Source organism: Stomoxys calcitrans, chromosome 3 (genome assembly GCF_963082655.1).
Source record: "Stomoxys calcitrans chromosome 3, idStoCalc2.1, whole genome shotgun sequence".
NCBI classification, from domain to species: Eukaryota; Metazoa; Arthropoda; class Insecta; order Diptera; family Muscidae; genus Stomoxys; species Stomoxys calcitrans.
The window spans coordinates 16,922,533-16,942,148 of NC_081554.1; the positions used below are offsets into that span (position 1 = coordinate 16,922,533).

The window sequence follows — 19,616 nt, forward strand, 5'->3', positions numbered from 1 at the left end:
GATTAGGAACTACCTTACACATTCCAAGGGAATTGCAATTTGTGGGCATGCCTCTAGCGACATGTAAGCTAAGTTTTCAGGATCAGGCCCAAAGGCAAAGGTATCACAGATGGTCACAAAGGGTGGGTTGTGAACATTCCAAAATTATGAGCCCTAATCTAGACTTGAAGCGGTAGACCTCTTCAAGTTTAGATTAGGCCACAGTCTAGATTAGACAGCTGCTCAGTGATTGTGTCCGTCATGACAGGTCACTATCTGATCGGAAAACATGCTGACAGGCATGTTGTTGGCAGTAACGACTTTATTTGTAAATATATCATTTTCAATTGTTTGATTATTTCGAAGGAATAATAGATTAATCGAATAACGATTAATCGAGTGTACACCATACTACTTACCTTATTTAGTAAAGCATTGAATATCTGCTCCCAAAACATGCCACATAAAATACCGCAAATGCCGAGAATGAAGCCTAAAATACCTATGAAAAGAGCTCTGCGGCTTGCAGAACTCCAAATACGAAGATCTCTTGATTTCTGTGGCATTTTGATGAGGTAGATAAAGTCAGAGGAGTAGCCTGAAAAATAGTAAAAAAAAATAAAATTACTTAAAAAATATATAATTTATAGAAAAAAAAAAACAGTTATACCCCAGGTTTGCTTCACTACCCACTTTTAAAAAGAATGGCCTAGAGAATCATATTGGTCTGGAAGGAAACATTTGCTATACCCAAAAATTGAAGTGTACCAATCGGAATAACATGAGGCTCAAACGAAAAGTATTCAGGAGCAGAGTACCAATTTCATATCAAAAATTGGGTTCAAGTAACTAGGGGGCCGCCCCAAACCCCTTAAAACAGGTTTACTGGGCGATCATGACAATATGGGACTTAAAGAAAAGGTATTCGGGTGTAGATTGCGGATATGGGCAGGAGAGAGGAACAGGATTTATAGTTTTTTGATATCAAAAGAGTGCGAACCCTCCCCCGATACCCCAAAAACACCGACCAATATCAAAAGTGGAGCGATAATGACAATATGGGTATCAAATGAAAGGTATTGTAGAGTAGAATACAATACGGTATTAAAAATTGGGTCCAAATACGCAGGAAGTCGCCCTAACCCCAAAACTCCTCCAAGCAGACTAATTAAACGTTTATATCAAATGAAAGGTATTCGGGAGTAGATTACAAATCTGGAATACAAAATCAGATTGAAGCATTGGGGGTCACACAAACCCCCCGAATACGCCCCAAAGGGGCATATTAACCAATTATGACTAAATGGGTTCTGGTTTCTTTGTTTGTTCCGTAAACTCAAAAACGGCTTAACCGACTTTCCTAAATTTTTCACAGATTGTGTAGGTTGGTCTGTTTGGGGATAAGAAATAAATCACTCCCTCAACTGAGCTTCATTTGGGCGTCCCACCCCCAAAACGCCCTCTAAACGATTCACCTTTACCGACCATGGCAATATAGGGCTCAAAAAAAAGGGATTTGGGAGTGAATCACAAATTTAATATCGATATTTGAGTCGAAATGTCTAAGATGCCATTCTCCCCTAAAAAGCATTTCTCATTACCCTAATTTTCAAAAAAAAACAGATCTGGGAGATTGGTAATGCGATTCGTTCCAAGTTTTTTTTGCACTCTTACTGTCACCTAAAACAAAACATGGTTTCTATTGTTGGGATCGGGGGCCACCCAAAACCCGTCAAATGGATATATAGACCAATCACGACAACATAGGGCTCAAACGAAAGGTTCTTGAGAGAAAAAATAATAATTTGATAATTAATTGGAGAGCCATGTGTTTGGGGGTCGCCCCACCCCAAAATACCTTCTTATCGGACGTATTTACCAACCATTGCAATATGGGAGTAGAGTACGAAATTGATACTCATATTTGGGACGAAGACCCTGGGTTCCACCCCACCCTCAAACAGAACTTATTTACCGATCATGTCAATATGGGGCTCATATAAAATGTATTTGAAAGTGGAGCACGAAGCTTATATTTACTTTTAGGGCCAAGTATCTGGGTGGCCACCCCACCCCCAAAATACTCCGTAAACAGGAAATATTTACCAAAGTTGTAATATGGAATTTAAAAGACCATTTTGGAGTAGAGTAAAATTTTCTCACACATTAATGAGTGCTTTCCGTTTAAATGCAAGTTTAAATGCAATAATAAGGGACCTTTTTTTTAATAGTCAATTCCGAACGGCATAGGCGGACTTGGGCTACAGTGGCACGAATTCGATATCTACATTCAGGACAAAGTGTCCCCACCCTAAAAAGGCATTAGAGAGTTAAAGAAGGCGCAACGGAGCGGGCCCGGTTCGGCTAGTTTAAGAATATTATTGATATTTTCGCATAAAAAAAAACAATTGTTTTACTCCAGTCGATTAATTGAGAATGAAAAATTAAATGTGTTGCATTAAAATATTTTGTCATTTTATTAAAAAGAAAATTGTAATGATTTTTACAATAGGAGAGGATCTTTATGGCACAACAAAGGATAACTATATGAATCTGAATACTCAGCAGTCTGAGTTTATATATATTGTTGCGTGAATACTGTCTCCATACAATTTTTTCAACCCTGATTGCCTTTTGTCTTACTGCGGCCAATAACAATCTTTTGAAAATGTGGCTTCAAATTAAAGTTAATAAAGGAACATTATACATAACTATTTCCTTCATCTATGCCTCATACAATTGTCAATTATGTTAAGTGAATAATGAAGAAATTAAAATATGGAATTAAATTGTAATGGGTACCAACATCAGTATTTCGCGTATAATATCTCGAAGAATTGATCCACATGAAGGGATGTAGTTTGGAAGTAATACTTTTGCCAATTCCAAAACAAAAGGGTAAGATTAATATACATAAGTGCCTTATTTAATTTCTACAAAGCTCTCCATTTTCGACTGCGTTTCGCAATACAATTGCCCCTCCTACCATTTCCACTTTAAATTTATTTTATTTCAAAATTATTGAACTTATACATATGTATATTTTACACTTTCCAGAGTTTGTTTTTTTGAAAATTTAATATTGTTTAGCCATATGTTTTCTTGACTTACATCAGGGATGCACGAATGAGAAGCAAAAAATTTTGTTGTTGCATTCAGTGGTGTATGCGTACATATATGTTTGCGTCTTATTGACTCTCATATTAGGATAACATGTATGTGAAACACAATACCATTACCTTTTGTAGAAACAGGTACATACTGTTTATGACCTTAAATAACAATTTTAATTAGTGTATTTCAAAATTTTTTGTTAAACAATAGTCTCTGACTTTCTTTTCCCATTTGCAAAGAAGAATCTCCAATCATTGAACTCATCTCGAAAGAGAAACAAACTAAATTTAATTATCTTCGCTCTATCAGGCAAAAAAAAATTGGAAATGAAAAAATTCGGCAGATCCCAGACGGGTTTCGAATCTGGACACACGGAGCCACAGCATGAGCCGTTGCCGTTGTTTAGCATTCGAAGCCATCAATACAACCTTCAACACATGCACAGTATGTAAGCATAGGAGTAGTGTAATTTGTGTAGACAAAAAATCTGCCATTACACAAAAACATAAGCATTGAGAAAAGTACAGCTAATAGACAGGGTTGTCGAACGTAGTTAATGTGGTATTTATATCATAGGGGCGTTTTCGGTATAAGTACAACATACCAACGTACGAACCTTGAAGCCTTCACAAATAATATGGCCCATGAGATAAAGAAACCCAATATCCAGTGATCAATCAGTCAATCATTGCAATATCAGGAAAACGATATAACATATCTTCAGTGACTTCAACATGTTACAAAGATTTCATAATGGTCCCAAGATATTTAAGCTAGCGGGAAAATCTCAAAAAGTAAAGGGATATGCTCTTGATAGGGTTAGTATCATAGATTAAATGTGGTTAGAATGTAAGCTAACCGTTAATATAGTAAAACAATCTCCCAAGATATCTAACACTATGTTCCATTTTACTGGAAATTCCAACAAACAAACAATGACAATATATTATATCATTTTCGTCAACATTTGCCTTTTTTCGTTTAGCAATCATATTTAAAAGCAATTATAAATTATTTCCACTGAAACAGAAATGCTTTGTCATATATTTTAAGATCACAAAGTGTTAAGTAACTCCAATATTTTAATACAACAACCTTACAAATAATTGTTAAATAAAATTTCAAACAGATTATTACAGATGAATAATAGAGGGGAAAATACGATTTTATGCAACAGACCATACTTTCTAATTGAAGTCGAATTCAAACTTTTTGAACGATAAAATGTTTTCTAATTAAAATAATAAATTTGTACTACATTCTAAAATTACTCAGGTCGGGACAGAATACCAGACATGAACCAACTTGGGGAAGTGGTATGGAAAACAATTAAGGATTTTGTAAGTAGCACTAATAATTTTCTTTTTCGAGGTTACTTTTTATACCCTCCACCATAGGATGGGGGTATACTAATTTCGTCATTCTGTTTGTATCACCTCGAAATAGGCGTCTGAGACACCATATGTTATTGTTATGTAATTTTAAGTCGATCCAGCCATGTCCGTCCGTCCGTCTATCCGTCGAAAGCACGCTAACTTTCGAAGGAGTAAATCTAGCCGTTTGAAATTTTGCACAAATATTTTAATTAGCGTAGGTCGGTTGGGATTGTAAATGGACCAAATCGGCCCATGTTTTGATATAACTCCCATATAAACCTATCTCCCGATTTTGCTTCTTGAGCCCCTACAAGGCGCAATTCTTATCCGAATGAACTGAAATATTACACAATGACTTCTACAATATTCAGCATTCATTTATGGTCCGAATCGGACTATAACTTGATATAGCTCCAATAGCATAACAGTTCTTATTCAATATTCTTTGTTTGCCTTAAAAGAGATACCGCCCATAGAACTCGACAAATGCGATCCATGGTGGAGGGTATATAAGATTCGGCAAGGCCGAACTTAGCACGAACTTATAGACATTAAAATTTATTTTCGGCTCAAAGTGCATTTGTCCTAACATTATAGGTTTGAACTAAAGATAATGAATTAAATCAAACATTTTCGAAGGAAAAAATGTTTGTCCATGGTGAAGATAATAAAAGACTTGCCCCAGCCGAAAAAATGTGTTTACTGGATTTTTCATTAGCTCGAAATTATTATCAAAATTTGGTGATCAAAGAAAATATTCTTTTTTTCTGTAACGCAAAATTCTAAAGCAGCTTCAGCAACAATTTCAAGAAAATGGTAAAATCGGTTCGAAACTACAGAGATATCCAAAAAAACAATAAAACCCACTTAAACTGCTCCCCAGTAGGTTCTCGGACTATCTAAGAACCTGATATTTTGTACATCATCTGGCTAACACCTTTAAAATATTTTATTCGTTAAAAATTATTTTTTGTTTTATTGTTTTCTATCCCACTGTGCGCAGTTCAGACTCGGCTATTAGAAAAGGTCCCATGTCATTGAGGTAAAAGTGTAATCGGACAGCACTCATTGATAAGATAGAAATCTCCCCATCTGTTCCATAATGACAGGTTAGTAGGAACATCTGAATTTGCATTGCACGCCAGATATTTTGGAGAAGACTATAGGATAAGATAGTTTTATCTATTTTTCGCAAAACGAATCCGTTTCTGCGGCATGCATTGCGAATGAGAACTAGCATTAAAAAAAAGTTAGTTATTTAGTTTTTATTTTTTTTTGTTATTCATTGATAAGCCTCAAATGCCAAAATTTAAACAAATTCGTCAGGAAATCCATTCAAATCCGTGTATAAGCTGATTATTACTGTTAAGATACCAATGGCTGATTGGCGAGTGGAGCAAAACATTAAACTTGAAGGCTATTGTGTATTGTATAATATCAGAGAAGGCAGACTACCACTTAAACTTCAGTGATATATGACAAATTTCAATGAAAATGGGTCAGAATCAATATCGATAAGAAAATTCGCAATAGTTTTGACGAGAAACGGAAGAAAAATGGTGGAATTCTATCTAACTGGAAGAGAAATATATGAGAGTGGAATAATGATAAACGTTAAATTACACCCAAAAAAAGTTTATCCTAACTTTAAAGATTTGATGCAAAGACAACGAACTTAACTTTAATCTGTCTCATCTATGAACGATCTTGGGATCGATTTGGATCGCCGACTAAACATCCGCAAACATATTTCTGTAATTACTAACAAGGCATAAAAAAGCATAGGCTTTATAAATCGCTGGAGTAAAGAATTCTCAGATACAATAGTTACTAAGCAGTTGTATATTTCTTTTGTGCGTTGTATCGTAGAGTACGGTTCTGTAGTTTGGGACCCAGTTTACCTTATTCATTCCAATAAAACAAAAAAAAACAATTTTTTATTATTTTGCCTCAGGAATTGTGGCTGGAACCGGCAGGATTTGCCTAGTTATAATTACAGATTGAATCTAATTCAATTACCAACTCTGAAAAGTCGTCATCTTATGCAATATGTAACTTTTCTAATGAACATTATTCATGGTAAAATATTATCAGATTTTATTTTAGACCGACTTTATATAAACGTTCCAATCAGACCAAAGCAATAGCTCAAAACAATATATATACATATATTTTTGTTTGTACATATATATTTAGCATTACATTTAGTCTCTAAGGATTTTGTAATCTATAGACTTAAGACAAATAAATAAAAAAACAAATATGCCTATACATTTTGTCAACTATTTAAGGAAATCTTTACTTTGGTAAACCATTTTTAATCTTATTACAGGTTCAATAAGTTCCTAAAGTTTGCGTTTTAGTTTTTAAGAATAAATATTCTAAAGGAAATTGGCCTTAGGATAAAATTGTTAATTGCAAATTTGCCCTTGAAATGCAAATTTGCCCTTGCCCTCCGATTCAAGTATTTAGCTCAATGATAAAAGTCCTCCTTTTTTTATAGGCGAGTCCGAACGGAGTGCCGCAATGCGACAACTCTTAGGGGCGACGTTTGTACCTGATTTCTATGCATGGCAGAGTACTTCGCAATTGTCGCCAGCATTAGGAGAGGAAAACCATCGCTGAAAAAAATTGTCTGGCCTCCACCACAATATTTTCACATTTTTACAAAATTTTCAACGCTTTGAAATTTATACAAATATTAAAGCATTTTGGGACGAATGTCGGGAGGCTTAAAATAACCCACTATTTTAAATTTTAGCGATATCGGGTAATAAATAAAGCTTTTATGGGCTTCAGACCCTTTATCAGAAATCGGTCTATATGTCATCTATATCTAAATATGGACCGATCTAATCCATATTTAAGTCAGAAGTCGGGAGGCTTAAAATAACCCACTGTTGCTAATTTCAGCGAAATCGGGTAATAAGTAAAGCTTTTAGGGGCTTCAGCCCCTTTATCAACAGATCGGTCGAAATGACAGCTATATCTAAATATAGTCTGATCTGAACCATATTTGGGACGGATGTCGGAAGGCTTAAAATAACCCACTGTTCCAAATTTCGAAATCGGATAAAAAATAAAGCTTTTATGGTCTTCAGACCCTTTATCGGGAGATCGGCCTGTATGGCAGCCATATCTAAATATAGTCCAATCTGAACCATATCTAGGTCGACATCTGACCTGAGGCTTAAACTAAAACTAATGTTTTAAATTTCAGCGAAATCGGGTAATAAATAAAGCTTTTATGGGCTTCAGACCCTCTATCGGCAGATCGGTTTATATAGCAGCTATATCTAAATATAATCCGATCTGAACCATATTTAGGTCAGTTGTAGGGAGGCTTAAACTACTCACTGTTTAAAATACAGAATTTACGGGCATTAGACCCTTTATCGGCAGATCGGTCTATATAGCAGCTATATCCAAATATGGTCCGATTTGGCCCGTTCAAGAACTTAACCAGCGCGCTTCAAAAAAACCGTATCTGTGCCAAATTTCAGCTCAATATCTCAATTTTTGAAGGCTGTAGAGTAATTACAACGGGCGGATAGAGGGGCAGACACACGGACATCGTTGAATCGTCTTAGATTAAGACGTCCGTCCGTCTATCCGTTTGTCTGTTGAAATAACGCTACAGTCTTTAAAAATAGAGGTATTGAGCTGAAACTTTGCATAGATTATTTTTTGTTTATAAGCAGGTTAAGATCGAAGATGGGCAATATCGGACTTTATCTGTGTATAGCCCCCATATAGACCGATCCTCCGATTTAGGGTCTTAGGCCCCATCGATTTAAGGTTTAAGGCCCATAAAGGGCGCATTTGTTGTCCGATTTTGCCAAAATTTGTGACCGTGAGTTTTGTTAGGCCCTTCGACATCTTTCTTTAATTTGGCCCAGATAGGTTCACATTTGGATATAGCTGTCATATAGACCGATCTCTCGATTTATGGTTTTGGGCCCATAAAAGACGCATTTATTGTCCGATTTCACCGAAATTTAGGACAGTGAGTTGTGTCAGCTTCGACAACTTTCTGCAATTTGGCCCAGATCGGTTCAGATTTGGATATAGCTGGCATATAGAACGATCTCTCGATTTATGGTTTTGGGCCCATAAAAGGCGCATTTATTGGGCGATTCCATCGAAATTTGGGACAGTGAGTTGTGTTAGGCCCGTTGACATCCCTCTCCAATTTGGCCCAGATGGGTTCAGATTTGGATTCAGCTGCCATATAGACCGATCTCTCGATTTAATGTCTTAGCCCCATAAAAACCACATTTATAATCCGATTTCGCTGAAGTTTGACACAGTGACTTATGTAGGCTTTTCGACATCAGATCGGTCTATATTTGGATATGGCTACCAAAAACGAAAATTTTTTGTTCTCCAAAATTGAGCAATGACTAGTACATTTTGGTCTAAATCAGACCATATTTCGATATAGCTGCTATGAGGGCATAAATTATGCATTTTTCACCGGATTTTGACAAAAGGTGGTTTACATATATACCCGAGATGGTGGGTATCCAAAGTTCGACCCGGCGGAACTTAACGCCTTTTTATTTGTTTGTTTAACTTAATGTAGATATTGAATTTTATAAATCTATAAAAAATTTGGACTTTGATGATATTTAATATAGAAATCATATCCAAATTCTATCCTACCTTGGGACCCCTAGTAATGTGGCTACCACAACAACAATCCACAGTAATATTAAAAACAATTACAATTTGTTATATGTTCGTATATTACAGTAAAGTTAACATAGATGGACCAAACTATTTAAATCCTCTAATAGTCCTCAGTTTTAGTAAATAAATCAATAAGTTTTTTATTTTAGAAACATACGTACTTAACATGCCAAGTGAGGTCCATGCGTTGCAGTGTGCTTCACGAAAAATATGTTTTTTCCAGTTTCGTTGGCTTCGAGTTTGAAGTTTCAATTAAATAATCAGATTTAATCACACAGGCCGAACAACACAAAAATTTTATCGGTCTGAATAGCATATATATTTTAAAGTTTAGCTTCTTTGGCTCGCAAACATTACGAAAATTCTTTGATAAAGGAAAAAAAAATCAATTTGTAATATTTATTTTTTTTTTTGCAATAAAATCAAAAACCTTGAAGTCATGATTTTCCAATTTCAGAAGAGGTGCATTCAATTAACAGAAGCTTGGGTCTATGCGTGCACTATTAAGTCGATGGGGTCCTAACTTTTGCAACAATTTCTCTGCTCATTCTAAGTGGAATACATGCTCCAAGCTCACCATTCCATATGGAATAATTACGTGTGTGTATGATTTCTTTTTTGTTTCATTGCCTTTCCTTGTGTTCGTTGTACTTTGGAGAAAAAAGAAGAAAAGATGACGATGGACCCATAAAGACGACAAAAATTTAATGTACTATAATTGAATAAATCAATTGACCCCATGATCCCGTATGTTGATTCTATGGGTCTTTGACATTATTGTTACTCTTCGTGTTTTTTTTTACTTTTTTCCTTAAAAGTTTTCTTTTGTCGCAAGTTAGTGACGAAAGATAAAACATGCAATCAGCACCATCACGAAATGGTTCTAGTATGGACAGATAACCTCATGTATGGGTGGACAGACGACCAGGCAACCGCCGACAGCAAAGTTTTCTGGGCCATATCAAATATCATTTTGTGTCTATGATCGCCATAAACGCAGCCAACAACAATGCTGATACACCGACGAATATGCATCTGCTGCTGCTACTGATGGGGCTGGAACACATTCACATAAGAGCAATAATCAATTATAAACGACAGACTGGCCGGCTGACGACTGTTCGTGGGTTTTATAATATGGATGTAGTGTTGTAATTGTTGTACTTTAATTTTTGTAGTTGGGAAAAATGTTTAATTATTCGTCATAATATTAATTGCGCTGATATTGGTTATTGGGTCGTAGCAATAAGGCGGAAATAATTGCGAATCAACAACAACAAATGTTCTCTCAAGATGAGAGAGCAAGAGATCATGAGACAATCAATGAAAATGATGACCATGTACTCGTATTGTTACATATAGAAAAGAGTATTTATCTCATAAAAGTTTTTTTATTTCGAGAGTATAACAAATGAGAGGTACGCTCAGGGCTGATATATTGTATTTGCCGGTTTTTTAGCTTCAAAAATAGCAAAATGCCGAATATCCAATTTTTACTTTAAAAATGCCGTTTTTATACCCACCACCGTAGGATAGGGGGTACATTCATTTAGTCATTCCGTTTGCAACACATCGAAATGTTAATTTCCGAACCTACAAAGTATATATATTTCGGATCGTCGTAAAATTCTAAGACGATTTAACGATGCCCGTGTGTCTGTCCGTCCGTCTGTTCTGTGTAAGCACTCTAGAGCCTTCCAAAATTGAGATACTGAGCTGAAATTTGACACAGATACGTCTCTTTTATGCCCGCTGGTTAAGTTCTTGAACGGGCCAAATTGGACCATATTTCGATATATAGACCGATCTGCCGATAAAGGGTCTAATAATGCTTTATTTTTTATCCAATTTCTCTGAAATTTGAAACAGTGGATTACTTTAAGCCTTCCCGACATCTGACCCAAATATGGTTCAGATCGGACTGTATTTATATATAGCTGCCATACATACCGATCTGCCCATAATGGGTCAGAAGCCCATAAAAGCTTTATTTATATATTTATATATTATATATATAGATTTCGCTAAAATTTGAAACAGTATGTAATTTCAAGCCTCTCGAGATATGAGCTAAATATGGTTTAGATCGAACTATATTTAGATATAGACCGATATCCCGATTTAGGGTCTGAAGACTATATGAACTTTATTTTTTATCCGATTTCGCTAAAATTTGAAACATTGAGTTGTTTTAGGCCTCCCAACATCCGACCTTAATATAGTTCAGATCGGACTATATTTAGATATAGCTGTCATATAGACCAATATCCCGATTTAGGGTCTGAAGACCATAAAAGCTTTATTTTTTATTCGAGTTTGCTGAAACATGAAACAGTAAGTTATCTTAAGCCTCCCGACGTTCGACCTAAATATGGTTGAGATCGGATTATTTTTAGATATTGCTGTCATATAGACCGATATGCCTATTAAGGATCTGAAGCTCACAAAAGCTTTATTTATTACCCGATTTTGTTGAAATTTAAAAAAACAAAATTTTACAGTGACTTATATTTATTAGACCACCCAATGTCCACGCGAATTTGGGTGCTTGTTATCCAATTTTCACCGGATTTTGACGAAAGGGTTTATATATATATATCCGAGGTGGTGGGTATCCAAAGTTCGGCCCGGTTGAACTTAATGCCTTTTTACTTGTTTCAAATATTTTAAAAATTTATTTTTTTTTTAATTTTTATACCCACAACCGAATGATGGATGTATTTTTATTTTGTTATTCCGCTTTCAGTACATCGAAACTTCTATTCACGACACTGAAAGGTATAAAATTCTTAATCATAGTAAAATTATAAGACAAACCCTGTCTGATAGAAATCAATCTACAGTCGTTATTTTTCCCCTGTGCAGATTAAGTTCGTAAAAAGCCCATATCTTGATATTGTTCACATATCAAAATTCATATTTATCTTCTTCAGTTCACAAAGGGCGTATTTTTTACCAGATTCGACTAAAATTGGGTACACAAAAAAAACAAAAATTGGTTTCAATCACGAAAATCATTAATACAATTAATTTTTTAATTGAAACTGCTTCAATCACGAAGATGATTGTAACAATCGCAGCATATTCAATTAGAAAAATGAATGAAAATTTTGAAATTTCCAATTAATTTTTTAATAAATCCAATTAAAAAGATTGTTGAAATGTTCAATTAATTTCTAATTAAAAACATGATTGAAATTTCCGTAATATCCTATTCTTTTTTGAATTGGATCGATTAAAAATTTAATCGACTTTGAACATAAATAAGATTAGAATTGCTTGTAAAAATTTAAACATCTACTGTTTTTAAGCGAGTTCAGTCTTATATACAATATATCTTATATATAGGAATCCATTCGTTTTGTTTGCTTGTTTGTACGTTTGTTTATTTGTCTGTTTGTTCAGTATAACTTAAAAACGACTGAACCGATTACCTTGATAATTTCACAGATTATGTAGGTTGGTCTGGAAGGAAACATAGGTTATATAATTTTTTGATATCGGAAGGGGGGCGGACCCTCCCCCTTACCACAAAAGTACTACCCAGAAATAAAAGTGTACCGATCGGGACAATATGGGACTCAAATGAAAGGTATTTAGGAGTAGAGTACGAATTTATTAATAATTGGATTCAAGTAACTGGGGGCTGCCCCGACCCCAAAACCCCTTAAAATAGGTCTATTGGAAGATCTTGGCAATATGAATGAAAGGTATTGGGGAGTACATTGCGAATATAGGCAAGAGGGAGGAACAGGATTAAAGTTAAAGCTCCGAAATGCCTTACAAATGAGAGAGTCTTTAAAACCAAAGGTACTAAGGATACTAAAAAAAGAAATTTAGAGTCATCTGTGAAGTAAAATGAGAACCAGTTAGCAATTGAAATTCGAATTGGAAGATAGTGTCAGTTTGTACATAGCGCCTTCAAATTAAAGATAGCATCGTTATCTCAAGATTCGTTTCTATGGTTGCAACCATTACAAAAATCCTTCGATCAAGGAAAAAAATCTTTTATCATTTGTATTCTTTTTTTGTGGTCATCGAAAGATTTAACTAGCATCATGCATTGTGATACAAACTGCCAACTCATTTTTGTTGTTTTGTAAAAATATTGTAAATCACATAAAATTATACCCAAGTGGGCTTTTCCTCACATTTTTTACAAACCATATTTACATTTGTCATAATATTGTTTTATCAAAACAAAAAGTGTCAAAAAGCATGACCGAAACAATACACATGGGATGTCGATAATTATTAACAAAGCATGTCATCCATCATTCATCATCATTCGGCAAGTTTTGTTTTGCAGCGCAGTTGCAGGCAACACTATAAAGGTTTCAATTAAAAATTCAAATTAAGAATTTTTTTTATACCCCTCCCAATTCTTTAGTGCTATTGGATACGCTCAGAAGGGGAGAGGTAGAGCCAAGTATGCAGATCGTCTTTGAATCATTTTCTGAGTCGATTTAGCCATGTATGTCCGTCTGTCTTTCCAAAGTATATTTGTTTATTTTAATGTGTAAATTTAAGGGTTTGAGCAAATGATAAAGAACTTAATTTAAAGATGTCCGATGATCTAAATTAAAAAAAAAAACTTTTTTTAAACAGTATATCCATATTTTGAAGACTTGCTTCGTTGCTTATCAAAATTCTAAAATCAATGAAGAAAACTCCAATTTTTAGAAATATTCTTGTTTGTGTATTAAACTTATTGAAAAGATTTACTATATGTATGTGCATTTATACTGGTCCACTGTACTTATTTTATAGTTGTTGTCATTGCAATAGTTTTTTTTTTTTTTGGCTGCATTATAGCTTTCTTTTTTCTGATAACAAATACAATTTTGAAAAAGAATCATGGATGTTATCAGTAATACTTTAAATTGAGGGCATAATTTGTAATCTCTCCCTGTTCCTGTTTCAGTCTCTTATTTTATTTTTGTCATTATTTAAAAATAGTTTTTTTTTCTTATTCAAATGACAATTACATTGGTCGTCTACTTTTAGATGACATTTAAAATGCACATGTAAACAGCTGACAAAACGGGCAATTTTATTTCTTGCATGTTGATATGTAGATACATATTATAAGAAGATTCGAGCTTAATGCACACGAGGAGGTCGAGACGTCTCTCCGGCAGAAGGATTACACTTTGGCGGCCTTCTTGATGTTGAGGGGGCTTTCGATAATGTGTAGATTGGGGCGATAGTCACCGCATTGAATCGCACGGGGTTTCAACCCTTAATCTCTTAATGGACAAATAATATGCTTTATGGCAGGATTATTAATGAAAACACGGGAGATTGTGTGGCGGGTGACCAGAGGAACGCCCCAAGGAGGGGTTTTCTCGCCGATAATGTGAAACCTCGTGATTAATGAAATCCTGATGGATCTCGGTGGGGACGGCACGAAGATTATCGCTTATGCGGAAAACGTCGTGCTGCTGGTCCGAGACAGGTTTCTGTCAACGATCAGCGAGATCATGGAAGGGTCACTGAGGAGGTTGTCGCGATGGGCTACCAGAAATGGGTTAAGGACCAACACAGGGAAGACGGAGCTGGTGCTCTTTACGCATAGGTATAAGATACCGGAGTTCAGACTCCCGTCCTTGGACGTGGTCACCCTGCGGCTGTCGAAGGAGGCGAAGTACCTAGGCATAATCCTAGATTCGAAACTGTCCTGGAAGAGGAACACCGAGGAAAGAAGACGAAGGACCTGTGCGCTTTTTACAGGAGGATGTTCGGTAGAAAGTGGGGGGTAACTCCCAAGATGATTTATTGGATGTATACGACCATCGTGAGACCAGTACTGGCCAATGGAGCATTGGTGTGGTGGGACGCCGTAGGGAAGAGGACGCGTGCGAGGAAGTTCGAGAAGGTCCAGAATCTGGCCTGCATCGGGATCACAGGGGCGCTGAGATCCGCACCTAGAGGCAATGCTGAATATGCAGCCCATTGGGACCTATAATTGGAACTGCGCCGCCAGGGTAGCGCTTCGGCTTGGAGAGCTCGGCATGCGGCCACAGTTCGATACTGGGTGTTATGGATACGGAGGGTAGACTAAGGGAGATCTCCGACTACCTGGCACCACTGCCGACTGGAGTGAGGGCATTTGCGATTTTTTTCCTGAGAGGGACGAATGGAGGGCGGATGGTGTACTTGAGAAGGAAGAGACCTCGATCTACACAGATGGCTCCAAGGTGGAGTCACGTACTGGATTGGGGGTCTACTCTGATGCACTCAATATCAGTATGTCTCTGAGACTGCCGGACGAGTGTACGGTCTTTCAGGCAGAGGTCTGTGCCATTGCAGTAGTCGCAAGAGAAATTCTGGCAAGGGGCCTCCCACCCTCGAAACTCAAAATATTGTGGACAGTTTGGCTACGCTCTAGGACTTGGGGTCGAGCATGGTGAGGTCGAGATGCGTGGCGGACTGTTTGGAATCCCTGGATAGGCACCAGTCATCGATCTTGCCTACGTGCCATTTGTCCAGCTACTGAACACAGTAGAGGGGATGGCAAGGGCGGCGTCTGTGGCGAGGTGGGACACGGTGGATGATTGTCGCAAAGGCGCTATGACCGGTCATCGACCGGAGGAGGACGAGGGAGTTGCTGGCGTTCAATAAGAGTTCGAAGAGTCTTTGACCGGGGTCATAACCGGACGCTGTGCCATAGGCTGCATGGCGGCGCGCATGGGGATACCGCACAATGGCTTCTGTAGGAGTTGCCTCGATGAGGATGAGGAGGAGACTGTTAAGCACTTGCTTTGTTCCTGCCCGGGACTGCAGAGACGTAAGTAGTAGTCTTTGTCTTTTTATTCGTGTATAACCTCTAGTACGAGGTCTCACATTTTCATTTTTCTTCCCTTTCTCTCTCTAGGCTACCACAATGGACCAAACTGGCCTCCAAGTTAACTCACCTCTGGTGGGCGACCCATTCAACCTAACCTAACATCGAAACCGCATAGCTATAATAGGCTTAAGCGAAAAATCCGCATAAATGAAACTCAATGGAAGTAATCATTTTTTTGCCTTATCCAATGCATTTGAATTTGCTTTACGTGAAATATCGCAATACAGCATATCTTAAAATACCGCTTAACTGAAAATTAAACTGTATTTTCAGTTATGCTGTATATTCAAAAAAGGCAAAGGAAAAGTTTTTTACAACCCAAATTTTGTTTTACATGAAAATAAAATCGCATAACTAAAAGGTATTCCTGCAGTAAAATATCTGGAATTGAAAACAGTTGCGTCATTTTCAACTACAGTTATTCATACACAACTAGTATGATGACGTAAAAATTCTCTTCACTTATGTCTTATGGCTTAACTGCAATTCAATTTCACTTTTCCGAACCACGCTTAACTAAAAATTGCTTTTAAGTGAAACAAAATATATAGAGTTTCACTTATCCGGTTTCCACTGTACATAAGTTTCTATACATTGTTATATAACCACATTTTTCGATCCACCCTAATTGAATGGATCAAAATAGTTGATAACTGTATGTATGCATCTCTTATTTGTAATTATATTATTTTTTATTTATTTATATTTTTGCTATTCCAAATGAAACAAATTGCTGAATTCCCACCTGGAAGTGAGAAAACATTATAATTAAAAAAAGGTGTTACATGCAAGGTAAGTTTATTTCCATGAATGACATTTAGTGCACATGAAGTGTACAGTACAATATATAAGATATAAAGGAGATTGTTTAATTTAATTGAAAGCAATCTGAAAAGTGCCTTTTGAGCGTAGACATAAATCCCTGTAATTTTGAATAGTTAAAGCTGAGGTGTTAACAAGATGATGTTCAAAATGCACGGCCCTAGTTAGTCTGGGAGCTTTGGGCAAACTCCTAAAGTTGATCAAATAAGTTCGCCTGAGTACTTAAAATTCTCCTGAGAAGCCTTGTACTAAAAATAGCTTATAAAACATGAAACAAGCTAAACATTTGTTGTAACATTACCTTTATTTATAAAATACTAACTGAGCCACGTGAAAAAATATTTCTTATTCTTACACCCAGAAAAATTAGTCTGCTGATATCAGCAAACACTGTCTGCTGATAATAAATAAAAAATTTTGAACTTTTGAATAAATCCATTCAAAATTTTTGAACTTCGTAACAACAATTGGGGCGTTTGTTATATATTAGTAAAAAAAATTGTCAATTTTGGTCGCTAACTTTTTGTTTAAAAGCATATATTAGAACGTAGTTGTTATTTCGTCTGCTGTTAAATTGTAGAAAATTTTAAGTTATATGATTGTAAAATTTAACAATAAGATGGAATATCAAAATTTTTTAAATATTCATGCCATTTTTGAGCTTTTTCTAACTTTTCCATATTTGAAAACTGCAGAAAATGTATGCTGCTTTAGCAACGAATAACTGCTATCTCATTTTCAGCAGACTTTCTTCTGTTTCAGCATTCATTTGCTGTTCTTACTAAAAAAATTTTATGAGTATACTCTAAAATTGTGACAAGATTTTAATTTATCAAATTATTCTCCAAAATTCTTTATTCTTTAGAAATTTTTTGTACTTATGTTTATCTACTACAACGAAATTCCTATGTTTTTTTTTTCTTTACAAAATCCCTATAATTTATTATACCTTCCACCGTAGGATGGGGGTATACTAATTTCGTCCGTCTGTTTGTAACACCTCGAAATATGCGTCTGAGACTCCATAAAGTATATATATTCTTGTTTTTATTTATTTTTAGGACCGATAGGTTGCCATAATAAATATAAATGCTACATGATCAATTTTGACCACACTGCCCTATCTCTGTTCGGGTTGGCGTCTCCATTCAGTTTGTCTAATTGTATACAGCCAATAGATGGCGCTAACTTAAATGTTAGTGCTTCTCCCTTAGAGTGGCTTAACGTCTATAACATTGATCATCATGTGGTAGTTGTATATTAATGAATACCCCGAAGGATGGGATATATTCATTTTGTCATTCCGTTTGCAACACATCGAAATATCCATTTCCGACCCTATAAAGTATGTATATTCTTGATCAGCGTAAAAAATCTAGGACTATCTAGCCATGTCCTTCCGTCTGAAATCGCGCTACAGTCTTTAAAAATAGCGATATTGATCTGAAACTTTGCACAGATTCTTGTTTTGCAGATAAGCAGGTTAAGTTCGAAGATGGGCTATATCAGACTGTATCTTCATATAGCCCTTATATAGAACGGTCCGCCGATTTAGGGTCTTAGGCACAGTAAGTTGTGTTAGGCCTTTCGACATCCTTCTTCAATCCAGATTTGGATATAGCTGCCATATAGACCGATATTTCGATTTAATTCTTTGGACCCATAAAAGCCGCATTTATCGCAGGGATTTGAAACAATGAGTTGTATTAGGACCTTTGACGTTCTTCATTAATTTGGCTCAGATCGGTCCAGATTTGGATATGCTGCCATATAGTCTGATCTCTCGATTTAAGGTTTTGGGGCCATACAAAGCGCACTTATTGTCCGATTTCGCCGAAATTTGGGACAGTGAGTTGTGTTAGGATCTTCGACATTTTTCTGCAACTTGGCTCAAATCGGTCCATCTCGATTTAAAGTCTTGGCCCCATAAAAGGCTCATATATAATCCGATTTCACTGAAATTTGACACAGTGACCTATGTTAGGCTTTTCGACATCTGTGTCGTATATGGTTCTGATCGGTTTATTTTTGGATATAGCTCTTTAAAAGACCAATATTTTGTTATACACAATTGTACAATGACTTGTACTTATTACTATTTGGTCCAAATCGGAACATATTTCAATATAGCTGTTATGGGGCGTAAGGTATGTATTTTTCACCGGATTTTGACGAAAAGTGGTTTACATATATACCCGAGGTGGTGGGTATCCAAAATTCGGCCCGGCCGAACTTTACGCTTTTTACTTGTTCTTTATTAATTCGAATTGCCATATTAAACGATTTTCTGTGCTAAAGAACTAATTGTGAATAAAAAACTGTTGCGACCGTTTATCGGTGAGCTAATAATGGTGGCAACCTCAACCTTAAGGTTTCCAACTCCTTCTATCACGCTTAACGTAATAATTTTGGGGGTGTGGCGGCCTAAATTTATTTGTGTCCCCAAGTTATATAAATCACACAGTGTTCTGTTAGGTCATTATGATTGATTGACTATTTTGGGGTGAGGTGGTCCATATATGAGCAGCATAAAGATATAGGATTCTCAGTCCACAACCTTATACCTTTCATTTGAAGCCCATATTGTCATGATTGGTGTATACAGCCGTTTGGTGGAGGGTGCCTACAGGAGGGTTGTGCGCCACAAGCCATCCGCCACTTGAGCACAAATTTGAATGACACACTACACACAAAAAAATATCTATCACTTGATCCCCAATCGTTTAAATGGTTCAAATAACCTATTAGAGGCGATTTTAGGAGATAAAGGACCACCTAGATTC

The 19,616-nt window shown here is 36.1% G+C and overlaps 1 protein-coding gene across 1 annotated transcript in view; it reads right to left on the reverse strand.

Annotated features, from left to right (window-relative positions):
- The window catches only part of LOC106087237 (protein peste), a 45,094-nt gene that overhangs the window by 9,211 nt on the left and 16,267 nt on the right, over window positions 1-19,616 (reverse strand). Inside the window, exon 2 of the mRNA XM_013252207.2 lies at window positions 399-577. Coding sequence (XP_013107661.2) covers window positions 399-545 — 147 coding nt within the window. The 5' untranslated portion in view covers window positions 546-577. The remainder of the gene's footprint in view (window positions 1-398; window positions 578-19,616) is intronic.